Source organism: Pristiophorus japonicus, chromosome 9 (assembly GCF_044704955.1).
Source record: "Pristiophorus japonicus isolate sPriJap1 chromosome 9, sPriJap1.hap1, whole genome shotgun sequence".
NCBI classification, from domain to species: Eukaryota; Metazoa; Chordata; class Chondrichthyes; family Pristiophoridae; genus Pristiophorus; species Pristiophorus japonicus.
The window spans coordinates 106,756,646-106,779,054 of NC_091985.1; the positions used below are offsets into that span (position 1 = coordinate 106,756,646).

General features: G+C 44.6%; 1 protein-coding gene across 1 annotated transcript in view; it reads left to right on the plus strand.

The window, feature by feature from the left end:
• Nucleotides 1-22,409, plus strand: part of tiam2a (TIAM Rac1 associated GEF 2a) — a 144,119-nt gene that overhangs the window by 99,223 nt on the left and 22,487 nt on the right. Inside the window, exons 6-9 of the mRNA XM_070890980.1 lie at nucleotides 905-1,038; nucleotides 13,189-13,362; nucleotides 18,422-18,501; nucleotides 21,747-21,864. Coding sequence (XP_070747081.1) covers nucleotides 905-1,038; nucleotides 13,189-13,362; nucleotides 18,422-18,501; nucleotides 21,747-21,864 — 506 coding nt within the window. The remainder of the gene's footprint in view (nucleotides 1-904; nucleotides 1,039-13,188; nucleotides 13,363-18,421; nucleotides 18,502-21,746; nucleotides 21,865-22,409) is intronic.

Genomic DNA, 22,409 nt, shown 5'->3' on the forward strand with positions numbered 1-22,409 from the left:
CTGCTGTATCTGCCCACGCTCCAATCACCGACCTGGTCCTTGATGATGTCCCTCTTCGCTGCCGTCGCTCTTCTGCACCAGCTTGTGCTGTATTTTGCAGTGGTATGCCGCCACACTGCTCATGGCCACCGCTCGCCACTCCTTTTATGGCCCCGAACTGCCGCTGATGGTCTGTCGCAGTTCGAGGCCGCCATGGTTTTTCACAACCACCGGACGTCTCAAAGCGCTTTACAGCCAATTAAATACTTTTGAAGTGCAGTCACTGTTGCAATTTGGGAAACGCGTCATATGGTCAGATACAATTGCTGTTGTTGCACGACTTCTCCAGAGTCCCCGGGGTCAACAGGTTATAACATCTGCCAATTTTGTATGCAGTCATAGTGGTCAGCCATTTAAGACTGAGATGAGGAGTAATTTCTTCACTGAATCTTTGGAATTCTCTATCCCAGTGGATGGTGAATTATTGAGTACATTCAAGGCTGGGATAGATAGATGTTTGGACTTCAGGGAAATCAAGAGATATGGGGGTAGGGTGGGCAAGTGGTGCTGGGGTCGAAGTTCAGCCATGCTCTTGAATGGCGGAGCAGGTTTGAGGGGCTGTATGGCCTACTCCTGCTTCTAATTCTTATGTTGTGTTCTTATGGTCACTTAAAAATCAGGATTCTGACCTAATGGAACTGAAAAGATGCATTCACTCTATTACAGATGAGACTATATTGCCAAAGTATGCTGATTCATTATTTGTGCATGTGGATGGTTCATTGAATGCAGGAAATCAGTTCCTGCATTTCATGGAGAGATGGTGCTGTGGTATTGCTGGTTTTGCTTTATTCTTCAATTAGAAACTGTACGTTTTACATCAAACAATACAAATTTGTATGGTTGCAAATATTTTATTTTCCAGGAACTCCAGCCACGCCTGCTACTCCAGCTAATGTGCAGAATTTACCTGATGCATGGGCCTCCATCTCTCAGCTGTCCAACACAGATACAATTGCTGCTGTTGCACAGCTTCTCCAGAGTCCCCAGGGTCAACAGGTATAACATCTGCCAATTTTGTATGTATTGATAATTGCTGGTATAGTTACAGATCTTTTTGACATGTTAAAAATAGTTTACTTACATTTGGAGCGTGATCTTTTTAGATGGAGTGCTTCATGTCAATGTTCCAAATGCATGCATTGAAGTACAAATGTTACATTGATTATTTGCACATGGTCTTCTGCACATGCGCACCATATGGATGACTGAGCCTAAACTTCCTACCTTCACCAGAACCACTCATGTGCGCACAACATTGTGGCTGCAGATGCGCATTGGAGGTCCTTGCATGCTTGCATCTGGCTGCGGCCACAACCACGCTTTCTTCCGTTCCCTGTGGGGAGAAGAGCTCTTGGGTGGGGGTGGTGGGGGGGGGGGGGGGGGGAGGGGGGGAGGGGAGTGAGGGGCTTGGGCAGAGGGAGGTCAGGATCTCCGGAGGCGGAGTAGAGAGGTCGGGAACTAGGGCGGGGGGTGGGGGGGGGGGAAGAGAGGGGTCAGGAACTGCAGGGGGAGTGGGGAGAGAGAGAGGTCAGGAACTTGGGAGGGGGAAGAGAGCTCGGGATCGCGAGGCAGGCAGGGAAGGGATACAGAGGTCAGAAATTGGGGGAGTGGTTAGGAACTCGGGGATGGTGGGGGGGGAAGGAGAGGTGTCAGCGAACTCTGGGATGGGGGGTGTTGGTGAGAGAAGTCAGGAACTCTGGGGAGTGGTCAGATACTGGGGGTGTAGATTGGAGAACAGGAACTGGGGTGGGGGGTGTTAGAGGTGAAGATCAGGAATTCGTTTGTGGGGGGTGGGGTGATGGCGGGGAGATGGAAAGTCAAGAACCCGTGGGAGTGAGGTCAGGCACTCGTGAGAGGGAGAGAAAGTCAGGAACTCGTGGGGGCCGAGAAGGTCAAGTATTTAGGGTGGGGGAGGTGGGGTTCAAGAGTTAGGAATTTGGCAGGGCAGGGGAGAAGTTCAGGAGCTCGAGGCGGGGGGGCATGTGGTTAGAGTACGGAGAGAACAGTGGGATGGGGAGAGAATGTGATCCAGGTCCAAAGGGGGGGCAGCAATGAGAGTGAGAATGTGATCCACCGTTGACGTGTATCGCGTTCTTCCAACCAGATAAATTAATGAATCCCTTCTCTCACACGGAGCAGGTGAACGGCCTCTTCCCAGTGTGAACTCGTTTGTGTGTCAGAAGGTTGGATATGAACTGTGCACACACCCCGCGTACACTCATCCACCATACACACAGTCCCTTCATTATGAATGGAAGAATTTTTATTACTTCCAGAAGGGAAAAAAAACACACCGCCAAATAATTAACTAACCCACTTATTAGAGTATAAAGTCTTATTTTAGCAGCCAACGGCAACCATAATTACAATTTCAGAAAGCTAGATAACAGGATAACGAAGGATGTTCATTTCTACTTGCTGTAGACTGCGTGACAAGACTGGATCAAATTACACATTCCAGACTGCTCTGCAGCAGGCAGGATCAACTTACACTGCTGGACAAACTGTTGGGTGTGTCTTGTCCTCCGGGGGACCAATCAGAAATCTGGTCCAACCTACTGGTGCAAATAAACACTGCTATGTGTATGCATTTGTGTGTTTGGGGAGGTGTTGAGTGTTGTAAGAGTTATTACAGCTGTACCTAGTTTACACTCTGTCCCCAATACTGAAACTACTTTGCATGTTCGGAATGATCCAAGAAACAGATTATGCTGAGTTTGCAGTTATTAAAGTGTAGTTACACTTCAGTTGAGCAGTTTATGCTGACTTTTGTTCTACTGGGCGGGGGTGAGGTCTTTGTGTTTAATTGTCAGGATGGCTAAAATGGAAGCACAGTAAATGTTTAAATTATTTTATACTGTCCTAGAAGGTAAACCTTGATTAACTGTTTTGAAAACGAAAAGCAAAATACTGCAGATGCTGGAAAAAACAACATAACAAGAAATAGGAGCAGGAGTAGGCCATTTTGTCCCCCAAGCCTGCTCCGCCATTCAATAACATCATGGCTGATCTGATCTTGGGCTCAGCTCCACTTCCCTGCCTGTTCCCCATCACCCTTCATTCCCTTAACACTCAAAAATCTGTCTATCTCTACAGATTTACAACCCTCAGAGAAGAAATTCCTCCTTATCTCAGTTTTAAATGGGTGACCCCTTATTCTGAAACTATGCCCCCTAGTTCTAGATTCCCCCACGAGGGGAAACATCCTCTCTGCATCTACCTTGTCGAGCCCCCTCGGTATTGTAGATGTTTCAATAAGATCACCTCTCATTCTTCTAAACTCCAATGAGTAGAGGCCCAACCTACTCAACTTTTCCTCATAAGTCAACCCCTTCATCTCAGGAATCACTGAGTTGAACCTTCTCTGAACTGCCTCCAATGCAAATATATCCCTCCTCAAATAAGGAGAACAAAACTATACGCAGTACTCTAGGTGTGGCTTCACCAATACCCTGTACAGTTGTAAAAGTCGAGTGGCCCCGACCTGCGAGGAAACACCAGTGGAAAGTCGGGGCTGTAAAAGGCGAACGGTCCCTGGACATAGCACTTCAGGGAGCAGCGTGAGCTGGTGCAACAGGGCGACGGCAGTGAAGAGGATGACTGGATTGGACGTCACCAAGTCCCAGGTCGGTGATTGGAGCGTGGGCAGGTACAGCAAGAGCAGCGAGGTCGGGGCGAAGGAGCAGCGAGTGATCGTGGAACAACATGATTGGTGCCCAGGAGAGGCATGGGTTCGAGGCCCAGAAAAGGCGAGGGCCCAGGGACAGCATGGGCCAGCCCACACTGCGATATGTGTGCGCACTAGGTCTGTGCAGCAGAGCTGGTCTCCAGTTGTCTTAGTTAATCCTTGCCACTGGACCAAGACCTAGCTCTGTCAAGCCCTTGTGGTGGCTAGTGTGCAACAGCCACCACACATTTTTAAAAAAAAAAGCCACGCACATGCATCTTCCACCCTTCAACATATTGTTTGGGACCTGGAATATTAGGTCCTTCATTGAAACACCTGTGAACTCACCCCTTTTTTGGTGTGGAAGCAAGTTATCTTCGATACGAGGGACCGCCTATGATGATGTACAATTGTAGCAGGACTTCTTTGCTTTTATACTCCATCCCTGTTGCAATAAAGATCAACATTCCATTTGCCTTCCTGATTACTTGCTGTACCTGCATACTAGGTCCCTCTGTATGACAGCATTTTGTCATTGCTCTCCATTTAAATAATTTGCTTTTTTTATTTTTCCAGCCAAAGTGGATAGCCTCACACTTTTCCACATTATACTCTATCTGCCAAATGTTTGCCCACTCGATTAGCCTGTCTATATCCCTTTGAAGATTTTTTGTGTCCTCACAACATGCCTTTCCATCCTTTGTATCATCAGCAAACTTGGCTACAGTACACTTGTTCCCTTCATCCAAATCATTAATATAGATTGTAAATAGTTGAGGCTGCAGCACTAATCCACGATGCACCCACTAGTTACCGTTTGGCAACCGGAAAATAACCCATTTATCCCAACTCTTTTCTGTTCGTTAGCCAATCCTCTATCCATGCTAATCTATTACCCGCAACCCCGTGAGCTTTAATCTTGTGCAGTAACCTTTTATGTGGCTCCTTATCGAATGCCTTCTGGAAATCCAAATGCATCACATCCACTGGTTCCCCTTTATCCACCCTGTTCATTACATCCTTAAAGAACTCCAGCAAATTTGTCAAACCTGATTTCCCTTTCATAAAATCATGCTGCCTCCTCTTGATTGAATTATGCTTTTACAAATGTCCTGCTACAGCTTCCTTAATAATGGACTCCAGCATTTTCCCAACGACAGATGTTAGGCCAAATGGTCTATAGTTTCCTGTTTTCTAGCTGCCTCCTTTTTTACATAGGGGCATTACATTTGCGATTTTCCAATCAACTGGGACCTCCCTAGAATCCAGAGAATTTTGGTAGATTACAACCAATACATCCACTATCTCTGCAGCCACTTCTTTTAAGACCCTAGGATGCAAGCCATCAGGTCCAGGGGACTTGTCCACCTTTATTCCCATTATTTTACCGAGTACTACTACTTTAGTGATTGTTTTAAGTTCCTCCCTCACTTTAGACCCTTGTTTATCCATTATTGAGATATTTTTAGAGTCTTCTACCGTGAAGACAGATACAAAATATTTGTTCAAGGTCTCTGCCATTTCCCTGTTCCTCATTATTAATTCCCCATTCTCTTTTTATATACCTGTAGAAACTCTTACTATCTGTTTTTATATTTATTGCTCGTTTACTCTCAATCTATCTTCCCCCTCTTTATTTTTTTAGTTGTTTTTTGCTGTTTTTTGAAAGTTTCCCAATCCTCTGGCCTCTCTAATCTTGGCCACTTTGTATGCCATTGTTTTCAATTTGATACCATCCTTTATTTCTTTAGTTAGCCACGGATGGTTCTCTCCTCTCGATGTCTTTCCTTCTCACTTGAATATATTTTTATTGGGAGTTATGAAATATCTCCTTAAATGTCCGCCATTGCTCATCAACCGTCTCACATTTTAATCTATTTTCCCAGTCCACTTTAGCCAACTCTACCTTCATACCTTTGTAGTTTCCTTTATTTAAGGTCGGGGCATACTGGTTTGAGATCCAAATTTCTCACTCTCCAACTGAATTTGAAATTCAACCATGCTGTGATCACTCTCTCCTAGAGGGTCCTTTACCAGGAGATCATTTATTAATGCTGTCTCATTACACAGTGCCAGATTTAAGAGAGCCTGCTCCTTGGTTGGTTCCACAATGTACTGTTCGAGTGTATCCGGGATGGTTTCCTTTATGAACTCTTCCTCCTCAAGGCTACCCTAGCCAATTTGATTTGTCCAATCAATATGAAGATTAAAATCGCCCATGATTATTGCCATTCCTTTTTTACAAGCCTCCATTATTTCTTGATTTATACTCCATCCAACAGTGTAGCTACTGTTAGGGGGCTTATAGACTACGTCTACCTATTTCCCTTATTATTTCTTGCCTCCACCCAAACTGATTCTACATCTTGATCTTCTGAGCCAATATAATTTCTCACTACTACACTGATCTCATCCTTCATTAACAGTGCTACCCCCCACCTCCTTTTCCTTTCTGTCTATCCTTCCGAATTGTCTCATACCCCTGAATATTCGGTTCCCAGCCTTGGTCACCCTGCAACCACGTCTCTGTAATGGCTATTAGATCATATGTCATCGACTCATCTATTTTGTTATGAATGCTGCGTGCATTCAGGTAGAGTTTAATTTTTTAAAATCATTTTTCCCTGCTTTGTCCCCAATTTCTGATAGATTCTTATGTTTATACATTCTGTCCCTTCCTGTCACACTGGTTATCACTTTCCACCGTGCTACCTTACTCTATTGCCTTCTCTTTGCTCTTTGATTTTTTTAATTTCCGCTCACCTGAACCCTCTTTTCCCTCTTCTTCCCCCCCCTCCACCCCCCACTGTTTAGTTTAAAGCCCTCTCTACAGCCTTAGTTATTCGATTCGATTGGACTATAGTCCTAGGTTCAAGTGATGACCGCCCCAACGGAACAGCTCCCTCTTACCCCAGTACTGGTGCCAGTGCCCCATGAACCGAAACCCATTTCTCCCACACCAGTCGTTGAGTCACATGTTTAACTCTCTGATCGTATTTACCTAATGCAAACTTGCTCATGACTCGGGTAGTAATCCAGAGATTATTACCTTTGTGGTTCTGCTTTTTAATTTAGCCCCTAGCTGCTCACACTCCCTCAGCAGAACCTCTTTGTTCTACCTGTGTCGTTGGTGCCTACATGGACCACGACAACTGGATCTTCCCCTTCCCACTCCCAAGTTCCTTTCCAGCCCAGAGGAGATATCCTTAACCCTGACATCGGGCAGGCAACACAGCCTTCGGGATTCACGCTCTTGGCTGCAGAGAACAAAGAATATCCTCCTAATGATATATCCCCTACCACTACATTTCTTTTTACTCCCCCCCCCCCCCCCCCATTTGAATGGCCTCCTGTACCACGGTGCTACAATCAGTTTGTTCATCCTCCTTGCAGTCCCTGCTCTCTCCCACACAGGGAGCAAGAATCTCGTACCTGTTAGACAATTGCAAGGGCTGAAACTCCTCCATCGCTACCTTTTGGTTTTTAATCCCAGCTCATAATTTAAACCAATGCAAGAGGATTTGAGTACAGGAGCAAGGATGTCTTACTACAGTTGTACATGGCCTTGGTGAGACCGCACCTGGAGTATTGTGTGCAGTTTTGGTCTCCATACCTAAGAAAGGATATACTTGCCATAGAGGGAGTGCAGCGAAGATTCACCAGACTGATTCCTGGGATGGCAGGACCGTCGTATGAGGAGCGATTGGGTCGACAAGGCCTGTATTCACAAGAGTTTAGAAGAATGAGAGGGGATCTCATTGAAATGTATAAAATTCTGACTAGGTTGGATAGACTGGATGCGGGGAAGATGTTTCCCCTGGCTGGGAAGTCGAGAACAAGGGGTCTCAGGATACGGGGTAGGAAATTTAGGACCGAGATGAGGAGAAATTTTTTTCACCAAGGGTGGTGAATCTGTGGAATTCTATGCCACAGAAGGCTGTGGAGGCCAAGTCACTGAATATATTTAAGAGGGAGATAGATAGATTTCTAGAAACAAAAGTCATCAAGGGGTATGGGGAAAAAGCGGGAATATGGTGTTGAGATAGAGGATCAGCCATGATCATATTGAATGGCAGTGCAGACTCGAATGGCCGACTACTATTTTCTATGTTTTCTACCTATTGGGTCCCCATACCTGCCTCGCTCAAGTCACACTCTCCTGTCCCTGACCACAGACCAAATTTGAATGAATTAATCTAAGGGGTGTGACTGCCTCCTGGAACACAGCGTCCAGGTAACTCTCCCCCTACCTGATTTTGTCGTCGTGTCAGCACAAAGTTCCTCAAGCTGCAGATGTGGATGCTGTGGGCCTCTATTGGGTCAACCAGCTCCCACATGCAACAGCAGTAAACACATCGCCTGCCCTGCGATCTCTTATGTATTTAGTTCATTCGGTTTTGAAGATTTCAACGTTTTGTTTTTAATCCCAGTTCTTAATTTAAACCAATGCCCAAGAAAGCAGAGAAAAACTCACCAACCAATCACTTCCCTGCTTTCCTGTGACGTCACACGTTGATTCTTTTTACTTATCTTCCCAGTCGGTCTGTGCTGCTGCGGGGTTAGCTGTTTTGTGCTGGTGAAATCTGAAACAAAAGCCGAAAATGCAGATCAGGCAGCATTTGTGGAGGTTAACGATTTGGGTGAAGACCTTTCTTCAAAACTCACCATTTCTTGGTTCTAGTCTTTCAATACACTGTAAACACAAAATGGTGCAAATGTTAGCTTTTTTTTTTTGAAAATGTAATACCTTGTTTTCTGGGGGCTCATTTAGGCTTGAAGAAACCAAATTTGTTTTGATTATTTGGAAAAGCATGATATGTGTTTATGCTCTAATAGTATATTATAGAACAGTAAATTCTAACCATTCAAATAATATAATATTTATGAAAGGTGCAAATGTATTTTTTTTTAAAAACATTCTGCACTGTGGTGTCCTAAAATATAGGACTTAATTATTTATTAGGATTTTCATTTCTCCACTTTCTTCTGGTCTCCTTGCATTTCATACTGTCCCTTGCTTGAGACCAACACAGGTGCCCTGCTCCCATATCACTACCAGTGTTGCTTAATAAGGAGCTGTTAGTGCACCCCGCTCTCCAGGGTGAGGAAGCCGGGTAACACGCCGGCCGCTTCTGTCCCGGGCCGGGGGGACCCCGCGCCGGCCGAAAGGACACCACACCGGTCCCAGGCCATCCCGCACGAAAGGATACCACACCTGCGCACGCCTATCCCTGTGGTCGCACAGCAGGTGTTCATTGTGCTGACAGATTGGGGGAACGTGCAACCGGCCGAAGAGACTCTGAGGCCGGCATTCAACCCGCTGAAGGGACTCCAGGCTGGCGCTGAACCGGCCGAAGGGACCTTGGTGGCGGCGTTCAACCCAACGTCTTAAACTTCTGACCAACTTTTAATTAATTTTTAAACTTTTAATCAATCTTTATGGGATAACTTTTAAAACTTACATTTTAGTCTTTTAATCAAAATACTTTTAAACATCTAATATTGATCTACATCTTTGACTTTTTAACAATCTTTAGAAACTTTTTAAACTTGGGAAACTTTTATAACCTATTATTGATTTACATCTTAGACTTTGTAACAACTCTTTAAAAATTCCCAATTTATTTCAAAAGTTTCTATCAACTTTTAACTTTTAAAATAACTTTGGAAGTCACGTTCCTAATGCCTGCCCCCTCAACCAAGCCTCGGGCCATCTACCATCAATGGCGCTACTCGGCGCCGAGCTTGCGCCCAACATTTCGCCGTAGGCAATTAGGCTTATAGAGCTGTGCCTGGTCTCCAGTTGTCTTGGACCCCCTTGCCACTGGACCAAGACCTTGTTCAGCTAAGCCCGTGTGGTTGCCAGTGTGCAACGGCCACCCCATGTTAAAAGAACTCACGCACAGGCATCTTCCACTTCGTCAATATGAAGTTCGGGACCTGGAACGTCAGGACCCTCATGGACAATCCCAACAGCAACAGGCCGGAACGCCGCACCGCCATAGTTGCCCGGGAACTCAGACGTTTCGACATTGACATTGCTGCCCTAAGCGAGACCCGGCAGGCAGGGGAAGGCCAGTTGAAGGAACATGGTGGAGGGTACACCACCTTCTGGAAAGGGAAACCAGAGGCAGAACATCGGCTTTGCCGTCAAGAATGAGCTGGTCGACCGTCTCAAAGACTCCCCCTGTGGGGTTAACGAACGCCTCATGACTCTTTGGTTCCGAGATAGGGTAATACAATGTGCCACAGTCATCAGTGTGTACGCTCCTACACTCGATGCAACGGATGAGGCTAAAGAGGATTTTTATTCCAACCTCGAGACATCCTTGTCCCGCATGGGTGACAAATTGATCCTCCTGGGTGATTTTAATGCCAGGGTCGGCAAAGACACAGCCTTCTGGGGAGGCGTGATTGGCAGAGAGGGGGTAGGGAAAGCCAACTCCAGTGGTACCCTACTCCTGACAAAATGTCTCGAACATGAACTCCTCATCACCAACACCTTGTTCCGCCAGAGGGACAAATACAAGGCATCATGGTAACACCCTCGTTCCAAACACTGGCACTTGCTCGACTATGTCACCGTCCGAGCCAGGGATCACAAGGATGTGCACATCACCCGCGCCATGACAGGAGCTGACGACTGCTGGACAGACCACTGCCTAATCCGATCCATCGTCAACATTAACATTGCCCCAAAGCAGAGGGGACAGCAGAAGCAGTTCTGCAAAAAAGTTAATGCCGGGGTACTTAGAGACCCAGCTAAGAGAGCCCTATGCAGCCAGCGCCTCACAGCCAATCTGGCGTGCCTTGATGACCCTGAGATGCTGAATCCCCATAGCACTTGGTCTGCCTTCCAGGCCTCTATAACCAGTGCCTGTGAAGAGACACTTGGTCACTCAACCAGAAAACATTAGGACTGGTTTGATGAAAATGATCAGGAGATCGAAGAACTAATAGATAGCAAACTCAAAGCATTTCTGAGCCTCAAGCAACAACCCAACTCGGGAGCTGCAAAACAACATTACAGACGGCTCGAGGCTCAGATCCAACAAAAAACCCGGGACCTAAAGAACAGGTGGTGGATGGAGAAAGCACAGGAGATACAACAACTTGCCAACAGCCACGATATGCGAGGATTCTTCGCTGCAGCCAAGGCCACCTACAGTCCAAACTCCCAAGGCCCCACTCCACTCCTGGCCAAGAATGGGGAAACAGTCATCAAGGACACCGAGGCTGTCAGGGCCTGATGGAAGGAGCACTTTGAAGATCTCCTCAATCGAGACTCTGCCTTTGACTCGGGTTCTCGACTCCATCCCGCAGCATGCGACCCGCCACCAACTCAGTGAAACTCCAACGTTGCATGAGGTAGGCAAAGCCATAAAACAGCTCAAGAATAACAAGGTTACGGATGCGGATGGAATCCCTGCTGAGGCGCTAAAATATGGTGGAGAGGCGCTGTTGGCGCGGATACATGACCTCATCTCTCTCATCTGGAGGGAGGACAGCATGCTGGGCGATCTGAGAGATGCCATGATTCTGACCATTTTTTTAAAAAGGGGACAAGTCCGACTGGGGAAACTCCCTGCTATCAGCCACTGGGAAAGTTGCCGCTCAAGTTCTCCTCAATCGTCTTCTCCCTGTGGTCGAGGAGCTCCTCCCGAAATCACAATGCGGATTTTGTCCCCTACGGGGCACAACAGACATGATCTTTGCAGCGCGACAGTTGCAGGAAAAATGCAGGGAGCAGCGCCAGCCCTTATACATGGCCTTTTTTGATCTTGCAAAGGCCTTTGACACTGTCAACCGTGAGGGTCTATGGTGAGTCCTCCTCCCGTTTCGGATGCCCCCAAAAGTTTGTCAACATCCTTCGCCTGCTTCACGATGACATGCAGGCTGTGATTCTTACCAACGGATCCATTACAGACCCAATCCACATCCGGGGTCAAACAGGGCTGCGTTATCGCTCCAATCCTCTTCTCAATCTTCCTCGTCGCCATGCTCCACCTCACAATCAACAAGCTCCTGCTGGAGTGGAACTAAACTACAGAACCAGTGGGAAGCTGTTTAGCTTACGCCGCCTCCAGGCCAGGTCCAAGATCACCCAAACCTCTGTCATTGAACTGCAGTACGTGGACAACGCCTGCGTTTGTGCACATTCAGAGGCTGAACTCCAGGATATAGTCAATGTATTCACTAAGGCAAAAGAAAGCATGGACTTTACGCTTAACATCCGTAAAACAAAGGTCCTCCACCAGCCTGTCACCGCCGCACAGTACTGCCCTCCAATCATCAAGATCCACGGTGTGGCCCTGGACAATGTGGACCATTTCACATATCTCGGAAGCCTCTTATCAACAAAGGCAGACATTGATGCAGAGATTCAGCATCGCCGCCAGTGCAGCCTTCGGCCGTCTGAGGAAAAGAGTGTTTGAAAACCAGGCTCTCAAATCTACCACCAAACTCATGGTCTACAGGGCCGTAGTAATACCCACCCTCCTGTATGGATCTGAGGCATAGAAGGCACCTGAAGTCGCTGGAGATATATCACCAACGATGTCTCCGCAAGATTCTGCCAATCCCCTGGGAGGATAGGCGCACCAACATCAGTGTCCTCGTCCAGACTAAAATCCCCAGTATTGAAGCACTGACCGCACTCGATCAGTTTCGCTGGGCAGGCCACATAGTACGCATGCCAGATACGAGACTCCCTAAGCAAATGCTTTATGCAGCGCTCCTTCATGGTAAACGAGCCAAAGGAGGACAGCGGAAACATTATAGGGACACCCTGAAAGCCTCGCTGGTAAAGTGCGACATCACCACTGACACCTGGGAGACCCTGGCCGCAGACCGCCCGAGGTGGAGAAAGTCCATCCGGGAGGGCGTTGAGCTCTTAGAATCTCAACGCAAAAAGCATGAAGAGGTCAAGCGCAGGCAGCGGAAGGAGCGTGCGGCAAACCAGCCCCACCGACCCCTTCCCTCGACGAATGTCTGTCCCACTTGTAACAGGGTCTGTGGCTCTCGTATCGGACTGTTCAGCCACCAAAGCACTCACTTTGGGAGTGGAAGCAAGTCCTCATCGATTCCGAGGGACTCCCCATGATGAGTGCACAAGTGGGATTTAGATTTCCCTCTAATTTTCTAGCTCTTCCTCTAGGAAGAATATTTAGTGCCTCCACATACTAACCAGCTAAGATACAAGAATTCACATTTTATTTAATAGTGTGGTCATTCAAAATATAGGTGCCCCCATGTTAGCCTGATCATTTAGTTTTAAATCTATGTCACGAAACTGAAGTTTTAATACTTCCCACACTTAGCATGCTTTTGCTACAAAATCTGTTCTCAATTTATTTGGCTTCATTCCCACTATCAGATACATTTGTTCAAATGTTACAGAAGAGAGAGTATTATTGTGGTATGAATTCTATACTTCTATATGTAAAACTGTTGCATTTTAATTTCCTCTTTGTCTATAGCTCCAGCAGTTGGTGCAGAGTCTTCAGATGCAGCAGCAAAAACCTCAACCTTCTCTGCTTCAGGCTCTTGATGCTGGGCTTGTGGTCCAACTACAGGCCCTTACAGCTCAGCTAACGGCAGCTGCAACAGCTAATACACTCAATCCACTGGACCAGCGACTCAATTTTAATAAGGTATGTGATCGATGCAATTATGTTGCAGAGATAACATCATAAAGCATAAGACAGAGCACAACTCTGATCATTGTATTAATTCTCCCACGTCCTTCATTACATATTAAACTTTTCATTCTTCATTTGTCAATCCACTAACGAATAAAGACAGAGGAAGCAGGAGTAAAGTAGGCATCAACATCTTCACAGAACATAAATCTGCTCCTTTAAGAATTTTATGCCATGTACCCCTGGTGACACTTTCCACTATAAAGATGAGCTGAATTCTGACAACTTCTTCAGTTTCTTCCCCCCCCGCCCCATTGTCAGTATCAATCCTTGTTATTGTAGTTTTTTTTAGATATTCCTCCATTATCATAATCTCGAGTTAATATATGGCAGAGATCTTTTACAAGTTTACAACAAACTTTTTTTGATCTGAACCTACCATTGTTCACACACACTCCTCTCCATCAATTCATTCCAGGCAACACTCTTATCTTCAGGATCTAGTTGATGTTCTTTGCTTCAAGATTTTCATTGAATGACAAGGGGGTACATTCTACATAGAATCATACACAGAAGGAGATAATTTGGCTCATCATGCCTGTGCTGGCTCTCTGAAAGAGCTACAAATTAGTCCCACTCCCCTGATCTTTCCTCATAGCCCAGCATTTTTTTCCTTTTTTAAGTATATATCCAATTTCCTTGTGCGAGTTTATGTTTAATTTGCTTCCATCACCTTTTTGGGGCAAAGCATTCCAGATCATCACTCGCTAAGTAGAAACAAAAATATTTTACTCTTCTCTCTCCTTCCCCCTCCCCCCCAGCTTTTTATTTTTTCCAATTTTCTTAAACCCGTGTCCTCTGGTTACCGACCCACCTGTCAGAGGAAACAGTTTCTCCCTGGTTACTCTCAAGACGCCTCATAATTTTGAACACCTCCGTTGAATTTCCCCTTAACCCTCTTTGCTCTAAGGAGAATAATCCCAGCTTCTCTTGTCTATCTGCAGAACAGAATTTCTGCATCTCTGGTACCATTCTGGTAAATCTCCTATGCACCCTCTCCAAGGCCTTGACATCCTTTCTAAAGTGTGGTGCCCAGAATTAGATACAATACTCTAGCTGAGGTCAATCATCCCAGCCCCAGGACATCGCTGCAGGAGTTCCTCAGACCAGTGTCCTCGGCCCAACCATCTTCAGCTGCTTCATCAATGACCCTCTCTCCATCATAAGGTCAGAAGTGGGAATGTTCGCTGATGACTGCACAGTGTTCAGTTCCATTCGTAACTCATCAGAAAATGAAGCAGTCCATACCCGTATGCAGCAGGACCTGGACGACATTCAGGTTTGGGCTGATAAGTGGCAAGTAACATTCACGCCACACAAGTGCCAGGCAATGACCATCTCCAACAAGCGAGAGTCTAACCACCTTCACATCACCATTGCCAAATCCCCCACCATCAACATCCTGGGGGGGTCACCATTGACCAGAAACTTAACTGGACCAGCCACATAAATAGTGTGGCTATAAGAGCAGGTCAGAGGCTGGGTATTCTGTGGTAAATGTCTCCCCTCCTGACTCCCCAAAGCCTTTGCACCATCTACAAGGCACAAGTCAGGAGTGTGTTGGAATAGTTTCCACTTCCCTGGATGAGTGCAACTCCAACAACACTCAAGAAGCTCGACACCATTCAGGACAAAGCAGCCCGCTTGATTGGCACCTCATCCACCACCTTAACATTCACTCCCTCCACTACAGGCACACCATGGCTGCAGTGTGTAGCATCTACAAGATGCATTGTAGCAGCTCGCCAAGGCTTCTTCGGCAGCACCTCCCAAATCTGCGACCTTTACCACCTAGGACAAGGGCAGCAGATGCATGGGAGCACCATCATCTGCAAGTTCCCCTCCACCTTGCACACGATGCTGACTTGGAAATATATCACCGTTCCATCTTCGTTGCTGGGTCAAAATCCTTTAACTCCCTCTCACCACATGGACTGCAGCGGTTCAAGAAGACGATTCACCACCATCTTCTCGAGGGCAATTGGGGATGGGCAACAAATGCTGCCTTGCCACGATAGACCACACTTGGAGTACTGTGAAGAGTTCTCATCTTCATATTATAAAAAAGATATAGATGCCCCGGGGAAGGTACAAAAAAGATTTACTAGGATGATACCTGCACTGAGAGGTTATACCTATTGGAAGAATCCTAGTTGAGGCCAATTCACTAAATATATTCAAAAAGGAGTTAGATGTAGTCCTTACTACTAGGGGGATCAAGGGGTATGGCGAGAAAGCAGGAATGGGGTACTGAAGTTGCATGTTCAGCCATGAACTCATTGAATGGCGGTGCAGGCTCGAAGGGCCGAATGGCCTACTCCTGCACCTATTTTCTATGTTTCTAATCTTCTTTACGTAGAGTGTGGTTAGAATGTGGAACTTGCTACTTCAAGAATACTAGCATAAATGATTTAAAGGGAAGCTAGATAAACACACAAAGGATGAAGAAATCGATGGGTGTGGTTAGATAAAGAAAGGTGGGAGAAAGCTCATGTGGAGCATAAACACTGGCATAGACCTGTTGGGCCGAATAACCTGTTACTGTGTTGTAACTATTACGTAATAAATCCCTCTATTGGCCTTCCCCAATTTCTTCTAGCTCTGAATGTCTTCCTGAATAATCTCTTCGCTCCTCCATTGATGGCAGAACATTGTCACCTCGGTTCTACTTTGTGGAGCACTCTCTCTAAACCTGCACATCTCTAACTTTTAAGAATCTTTTACAAAATCCATTGCTTTGACCTAGCTTTTGTCCACCCTCTCAACATCTTCCTTCCTGGCTTGGCATCTGTTTTCACAACTCCTGTTTTGTGAAGTATTTTGGGGCATTACTATGTTAAAGCACTATATGTATGCAGGTTGGTGTTATACAGTTCAAGAAGCTTCTCCAGATACAATTGAACTGGAAGGGCAATATCTATGATTGTAGTTTTAACTGGATGTAGTATGAAAATTTCACATGGCCACCATGGATTTACTGAAATCCAGGTAACATTACTATAAATTACACCCAGAACAAGCAATGTTCTTACTCTTAATTTCTCCTTTGTTTTTATTATTTTCATTTTCTTTGTCATTTTCTTCAGGAGATTAAATTGATATGATTTGGAAGGAGCAGGAAATAAATAATCACAAATAGGGCTCAGTTGCCGGGACTTCAAGGGCCAGATTGCCATGAAATAGAAGCCGCAAGTGATCTCAAGGCTGCAGGTTGTACAGCTTGCCCTTGGATTAATTAGTGTTATCCAGACAATATTGTGTGATGGTGTTTTATTCCAAGGCACCACCTACTGGCAAGAATTAAGCACTTAAATTTCATTGTTGAGATTCAAGTATTGTGCGTTGCAAGAAATGTGTGTTGCATCAGTGTTATGATGTTGTCTAGAATTAGATTTAAATAGCCATTTTCTTCTATCCTTGACCAAAGGAAAATAAGGAACTTTTGATTCCTGTGGTTATACAGTGTGTGTTTCATAACATTTTGAGGAGAGCAAATACTGGTTTGGCTTTCAGGCTAATTAAAGTTGTCATCTATTGAAGTAAAATGTTTGAGATTTTAAAATAAGTCGAGCATGCTGATTACTAAAGTTCTTACAGCATTTAATTTTATGTCCTGAGTTAATGTTAATTACAAAAGCTGAATTTCACCTGATGATCAAACGACTCATTCTGATTGGCTGGTTGAAATCCTGGGCTAAGGGGGAACTTTAATGTTCTGACGTGCAAGGAGGAGGGGGCCCAGTAGCACGGGGGGAACCCGGAAGTTGATTACGACTTGCTTATTACTCCCTGTGCTTCACCGTCAAAAGCCATTCTTTCAATTACTATCCCCCTGTCTTCTGGAATTCTGTCCCAAAATCACCATCAGCTTAACTCCTGGGTCTTTACAACTTTTCAAAATAAATCTTCTCTTTTCCCATCTCTCTGATCTTTTGCAGCACATATCCAATTTGTCTTTCCTCTTTTTTTTCCCTATTCAAGTGTGAGTGCTTTGATGCATTTTTCTTTTACATAGAACCACCGTAGAAATGCAAGTTGTTTCTGCCGAGTGGGCATGACCCTGCTTAAACTGTGCCACAGATTGATTGCCCCATTTGGAAGGATAAATAAAGTTAGAATTGGAAAAATTTACACTGGTATATTAAGCAGTGCTTTAATGAATTTAGGGTAGATTAGAGGGAGTTTTACTTTTATCAAGTCCACATTATATTTGAACTGGAAATGTTTAATGTTGATGCCAAGCACCAAAAGTATTCAATTTCTAGCATCCTTCACCTTGTATCAATCAGACAATTTTCTAACTATTAAAAAAAATTCCTCAGCAATAAATGGCGCCTGAGTATTGATTCAATATTTCAGACTAAATCATATTGTTGCAGGTCCTTGTTATTGCCTTATGCGCTCCTGACAACCAAAAAGCCTATTACTACACAAACTGACGAAGGTAATGAAGATGATGGCCATTCTCATTCCTAGTAGTAGTGGCCACCTTATTGTGTCCCCTTCATATTGCAGAACAGCCTCAAGAAGAAATTGTCCTCTTAGTACCAGATGTGTAGAATCCATCTTGTAATTCCACAGCACAAGTGAAACTACAATTGTTGGAAAGTTCCAGTTTGGCTATAGATCAGTAAACTGTATATTGTAACACTTAAATAAAATATCTAAAAATCTCTGCCTCCAGCCATCGGATTTATATTTGCAGTAAGTAGAGAGGGGTGGTGCCGGTGCTTTGAGGTGATGGGTCATGGCATCTTCAGAAACAGCAATGTTGGTTCATTTTCTTTGCTACGCTGTCACAAGAATCAGGCTGTCACTAGCAATAGACTGTAGAGTAAAGGAGGCATAGGACAAATTAAATGTGTTTCTGCTTTTGAAGAAATCGCTGATTCTGAGGGAAGTAGCCATTAAAATTTAAAACTGAATATATGTATAGAGCGGGCTAGGTGGGCGAACACTGTTAGTGAATCAACTGGCTGTGAAATACTGAATTCGGTTTGTTTTGCTGCAGAAACTCCTCGACAGATTTGAGTATGATGATGAACATGATCGCTCGGACGAAACTAAGAAAGAATCATCTGCATCCCAGCTGTAAGAAATTGTCTGATTTATACATCTATTTTCCCCCAAATTGTGAATGAGTACATATCATGCTTCTGAATTCTTTGGCCAGAATGTAGAATTTTATTGTGATAAGTAAATATACTGGAGGTAAAATTGAATCAATTTCACTGTTTCATCCATTGATGTACACAGCACAGTCATTGGAAAAGTGTAAAATTCCCAACAATAGATATTGGAAAATTAAGATTCTTGTGTGTTGCATTTTCCACCTCCTGATTGCCATAAGCTTCCTGGATCTCATTCCTTAGCAATTCCATTATGATTTTCAAGAAAGTTGTGCTGGGTGTAAGGAAGAGGGGGTGAGCCAGGATTGTGGCTATGCCCTTGAACCAGAAGGACAGCCCTTTAAATTTTGCTTAAATTAGAAAGCTTTCTGGCTTGATTTGGATCCTTTTTATTTCCGTCACTTGCACACCACATCCATCAGTTCTGATATTGTTGGAATGTAGGTCATGGGATTGGAATCCATACATAAAATTCAAAATATGACGGTAGCTTGTGTTTCCCTGCTAGAAATCAAGAAATTTGAAACAAAACTGGAATGGAGACAGTTTTTGTTGATTTAAGATGCGAGACAAACTGCTCCAAGTGTTTTGTTAACTATTCGTTTTGTAAAGTTTTATATGCACAACAAATGAAATGACGAGGTTTATTATTCAAACCAGTAATATAGGGCCCGAAATTGGCGGGCATACTGCTCAAAATCGCGAAATTGATCTGAAAAAAACAACATAGCGCCCGGCAGGAAATTCATAAGTGACATACTGCCGGGCGGTATGCATACCGTCCGCCCACATGGAGCACCCTACAGACCGCCCAAAAGTCCGAAATTGGTCGCATACCACCGCAGCTGCATACCATCAGAAAGAAGGTGGTTTTATGTCAGCGGTATGTTCCTGCCACCCACCCCACCCCACCCCCCCCACCCAGCAATCTATTTCTTCTTCTTCCCTCTCTCCTCTTTCCCCCCACCCTCTCTCTTTCTCCCCCCCCCCCCCCCCCCCCTCCAGGGAGGTTGATAGAAGAGCGCATGTGCGCAGAACTCGGGACCCAAAGTGTCCCAGACAACTTACCATGCACCACCGGAGCAGACTGTCCGTCGCAGTCCACTGACGCACCGCTCAGGACTGGCTGCACCAATTTTGCCAGCACTCTGCCCCGGCGATATGCAATGACATACCACCGGCATATCGCCAAGAAATGGGCAGATGACCAATTTCGGCCCAAAGTGTTTGGAAGGGTTTTTTGTCAGCACTCCTGGCATGTCAATATTTGTTAAAAATATATTTGGAATTAAAGCAGATTAATTGCAAGTATTCTTGGCTAGACATTTAATCTTTAGTAGTTTTGCTGCTAATAGCTCAAATGTGGTAGGACAGCTCCTATTATATACACTTGCATTAGAAGGTCATAACATAATTGGTTTTGAAGTCATTAAGTATTACAGAAGAGAGAAGCTAAAGGTAGAGAGCTGATTCACAGCTGATCAACAAAACCTTGGGCTGGATTTTTGGCTTGTTGCTGCCTCTATTTTCGCCCTGGAGGGGCAGCAATGGCAGCGATCAGCTCTTCCGGGCAGGTGGCCAGCTTCCAGCACCCTGCCGTTATTTTCAGTGCCGGTTTTGGCAGGGCACGGATCATTACCGCATGGAAGAGATGAGCCGGTGTGCAATGCCCCTGGTTGCGACACCGACTCGATTTTTGACTGCCACCCAATCGTAGAGCACCGTGCTGGGACCGCCTGTGAAAGCTGGCGGTCCAAGCTGTAGCGGCTGCAGTGAGGTAAGTAATGTCGACCTCTGGTAAGTGTGATTATTTTTTTATTTTTTTTGCAATTTATGTTGTGGTGGCGTGAGTTATTTATTGGGAATGTTTTTGGTGGGGTTTTCTCTGGGTTTTTTTCTCCCCACGCCTCTCTTGGAGCGCTCCAAGGCTGGCTGTTTAGCTTGGGACTTACGCTTGCTCGGCCGGCCTAGCGTCATAAGAGAGGTGTGAAACGCCGCCCTTAGCAGCACTGCCCCACACTCGGGGTCCAGCTGCCCAATTTTGCTGACTGAGGCGAAAACTTTACCGCCCCACCGCCGTTACTGCCCTGAAATGAGCAGAACCGAAAATCTAGCCCACACTGTTTTAGAAACTGTTCACCTTATTAGAACAACCGGTGATCAGTGCCTTCTTGCAGAATGGCAGGCAACACAATATATCTTCAGGAGTTACATAAACTCTGGAAAACCAACGCATTTTATTTTTACATTTTACTTCGCAAACAAAAATGTGAGTAATCCTTAGAACATCTAGGCTTTAGTTATGAAACCTTCCTGTAACATTATGGTTCTATCATATGTTCTTCTCTAAGCCTCCATTGCATACCTTCCCTGAATGCCCGTCAGGAAAAAACAGTTACAGCATGAAGAATTGGTACAAACTGAAATGCAATTAGCCTGAGGTGGTATGGGAGCATGCTGTGCCTCCCTTCTGCAAGTTAGCTTTTATATTTAGAATAAATCATCCTGGTTTTCTGCCTTCCTCCCAAAGTGCAGTGATTTGCCAGGGTACAGTTCCACAGAAGCAGTCTAGTGCATCACCGATGGTGAGTGCTGCTGTGTCATTTGAGCATCAGGGCATTATGGTCAAGCTAATGTGAACACCCATTCACGCTTTTCGGCATAGGTCACTGAATAGTAGCATAGTTAATTGTTTTTCCCTTTAAAATCATTGATGATCCAATTGTAGTTGCTTAACACCTCAACTGATATCAGCTAACTCAGCACTGATCTGGGACTTTATTGGCTTGTATTATTTGATACCACACCATACGTTGCATTTACCAACCAGCCTTGGGGAAAGTTGCAAGTTTTATTTGAATTGCCTATTTGGAGGGGGGAATTCTAAGTAGTAATTTCAGTTAAGAACAGTCTTTTCTAATGTTTAACTGTGATTTTAGCAAAACATACTGTAGTTGCATAACAATCATCTGCAGAGGAATATAACTTGGTTCAATATAGTCTGATTGTAAGCATGTACTGTCTTAATGTGTTTTTTAAATGGTTGATTCAAATACTGAAAAAAAAATATGCTGTTGTTCAAATGTCCCGTGTCTTGTTTTGAAAACTCTGAAGATGCTACCCAGTTCTGCATTAGTTTTTTCTGTCTCTTAGAGAAGTACTGTTGTTTGCACCTGCGTGGTAAATGGTTACTTCTTTGATTTGCAGACCTCTTGTAACTGAGACCATGAACACATCACTTTTTCAGCAACTGGCTGAACAATTCCAGCAGCAAAACTTTGAGCAACTTCGGCAGCAGCTGATGGAGCAACAACAGCCACAGCAGGTACAGGCAGAAGCATGAAGGATAATTGTAAATATAATTGACATTGTTGCCAATGATAAAGTTTGAGCAACAAACTTGTGTAGTTCACAACAAAGCCCCTCAGTGAGAGAGAAAATATTGTACCTTTAAAGTGATGGCAAATCAATTTGTCTATATATTTTCTTGGAAGCAATTAATTCTGTACCCATATTTTAATTTAGTATGTGGAATTACAGGTTCCTTTTTCATGTGTGTATATTTGAATCTTGATAAAACACTTGATGTATTTATCAATCAGTTTTTATTCAACTGCTGCACGTAATAAAGATTTGTAATACATCGCATGTCTTTACCATCAAATTTAACACTTTGCAAATTGTCATTCATGCTTCACTGTCAAATGATTTCTCGTAATCTACAATGCATTGATGCACGTCTCTTCATTTTTATTGCCAGCTCATATATGATTCTCAAACCAAATATTCCTTTGCATGTTTCCAACCACATAATGGAGTTTATTTTTGAGGGACATTTGCAGCAATTTAACTGCACATATTGTATTGAAA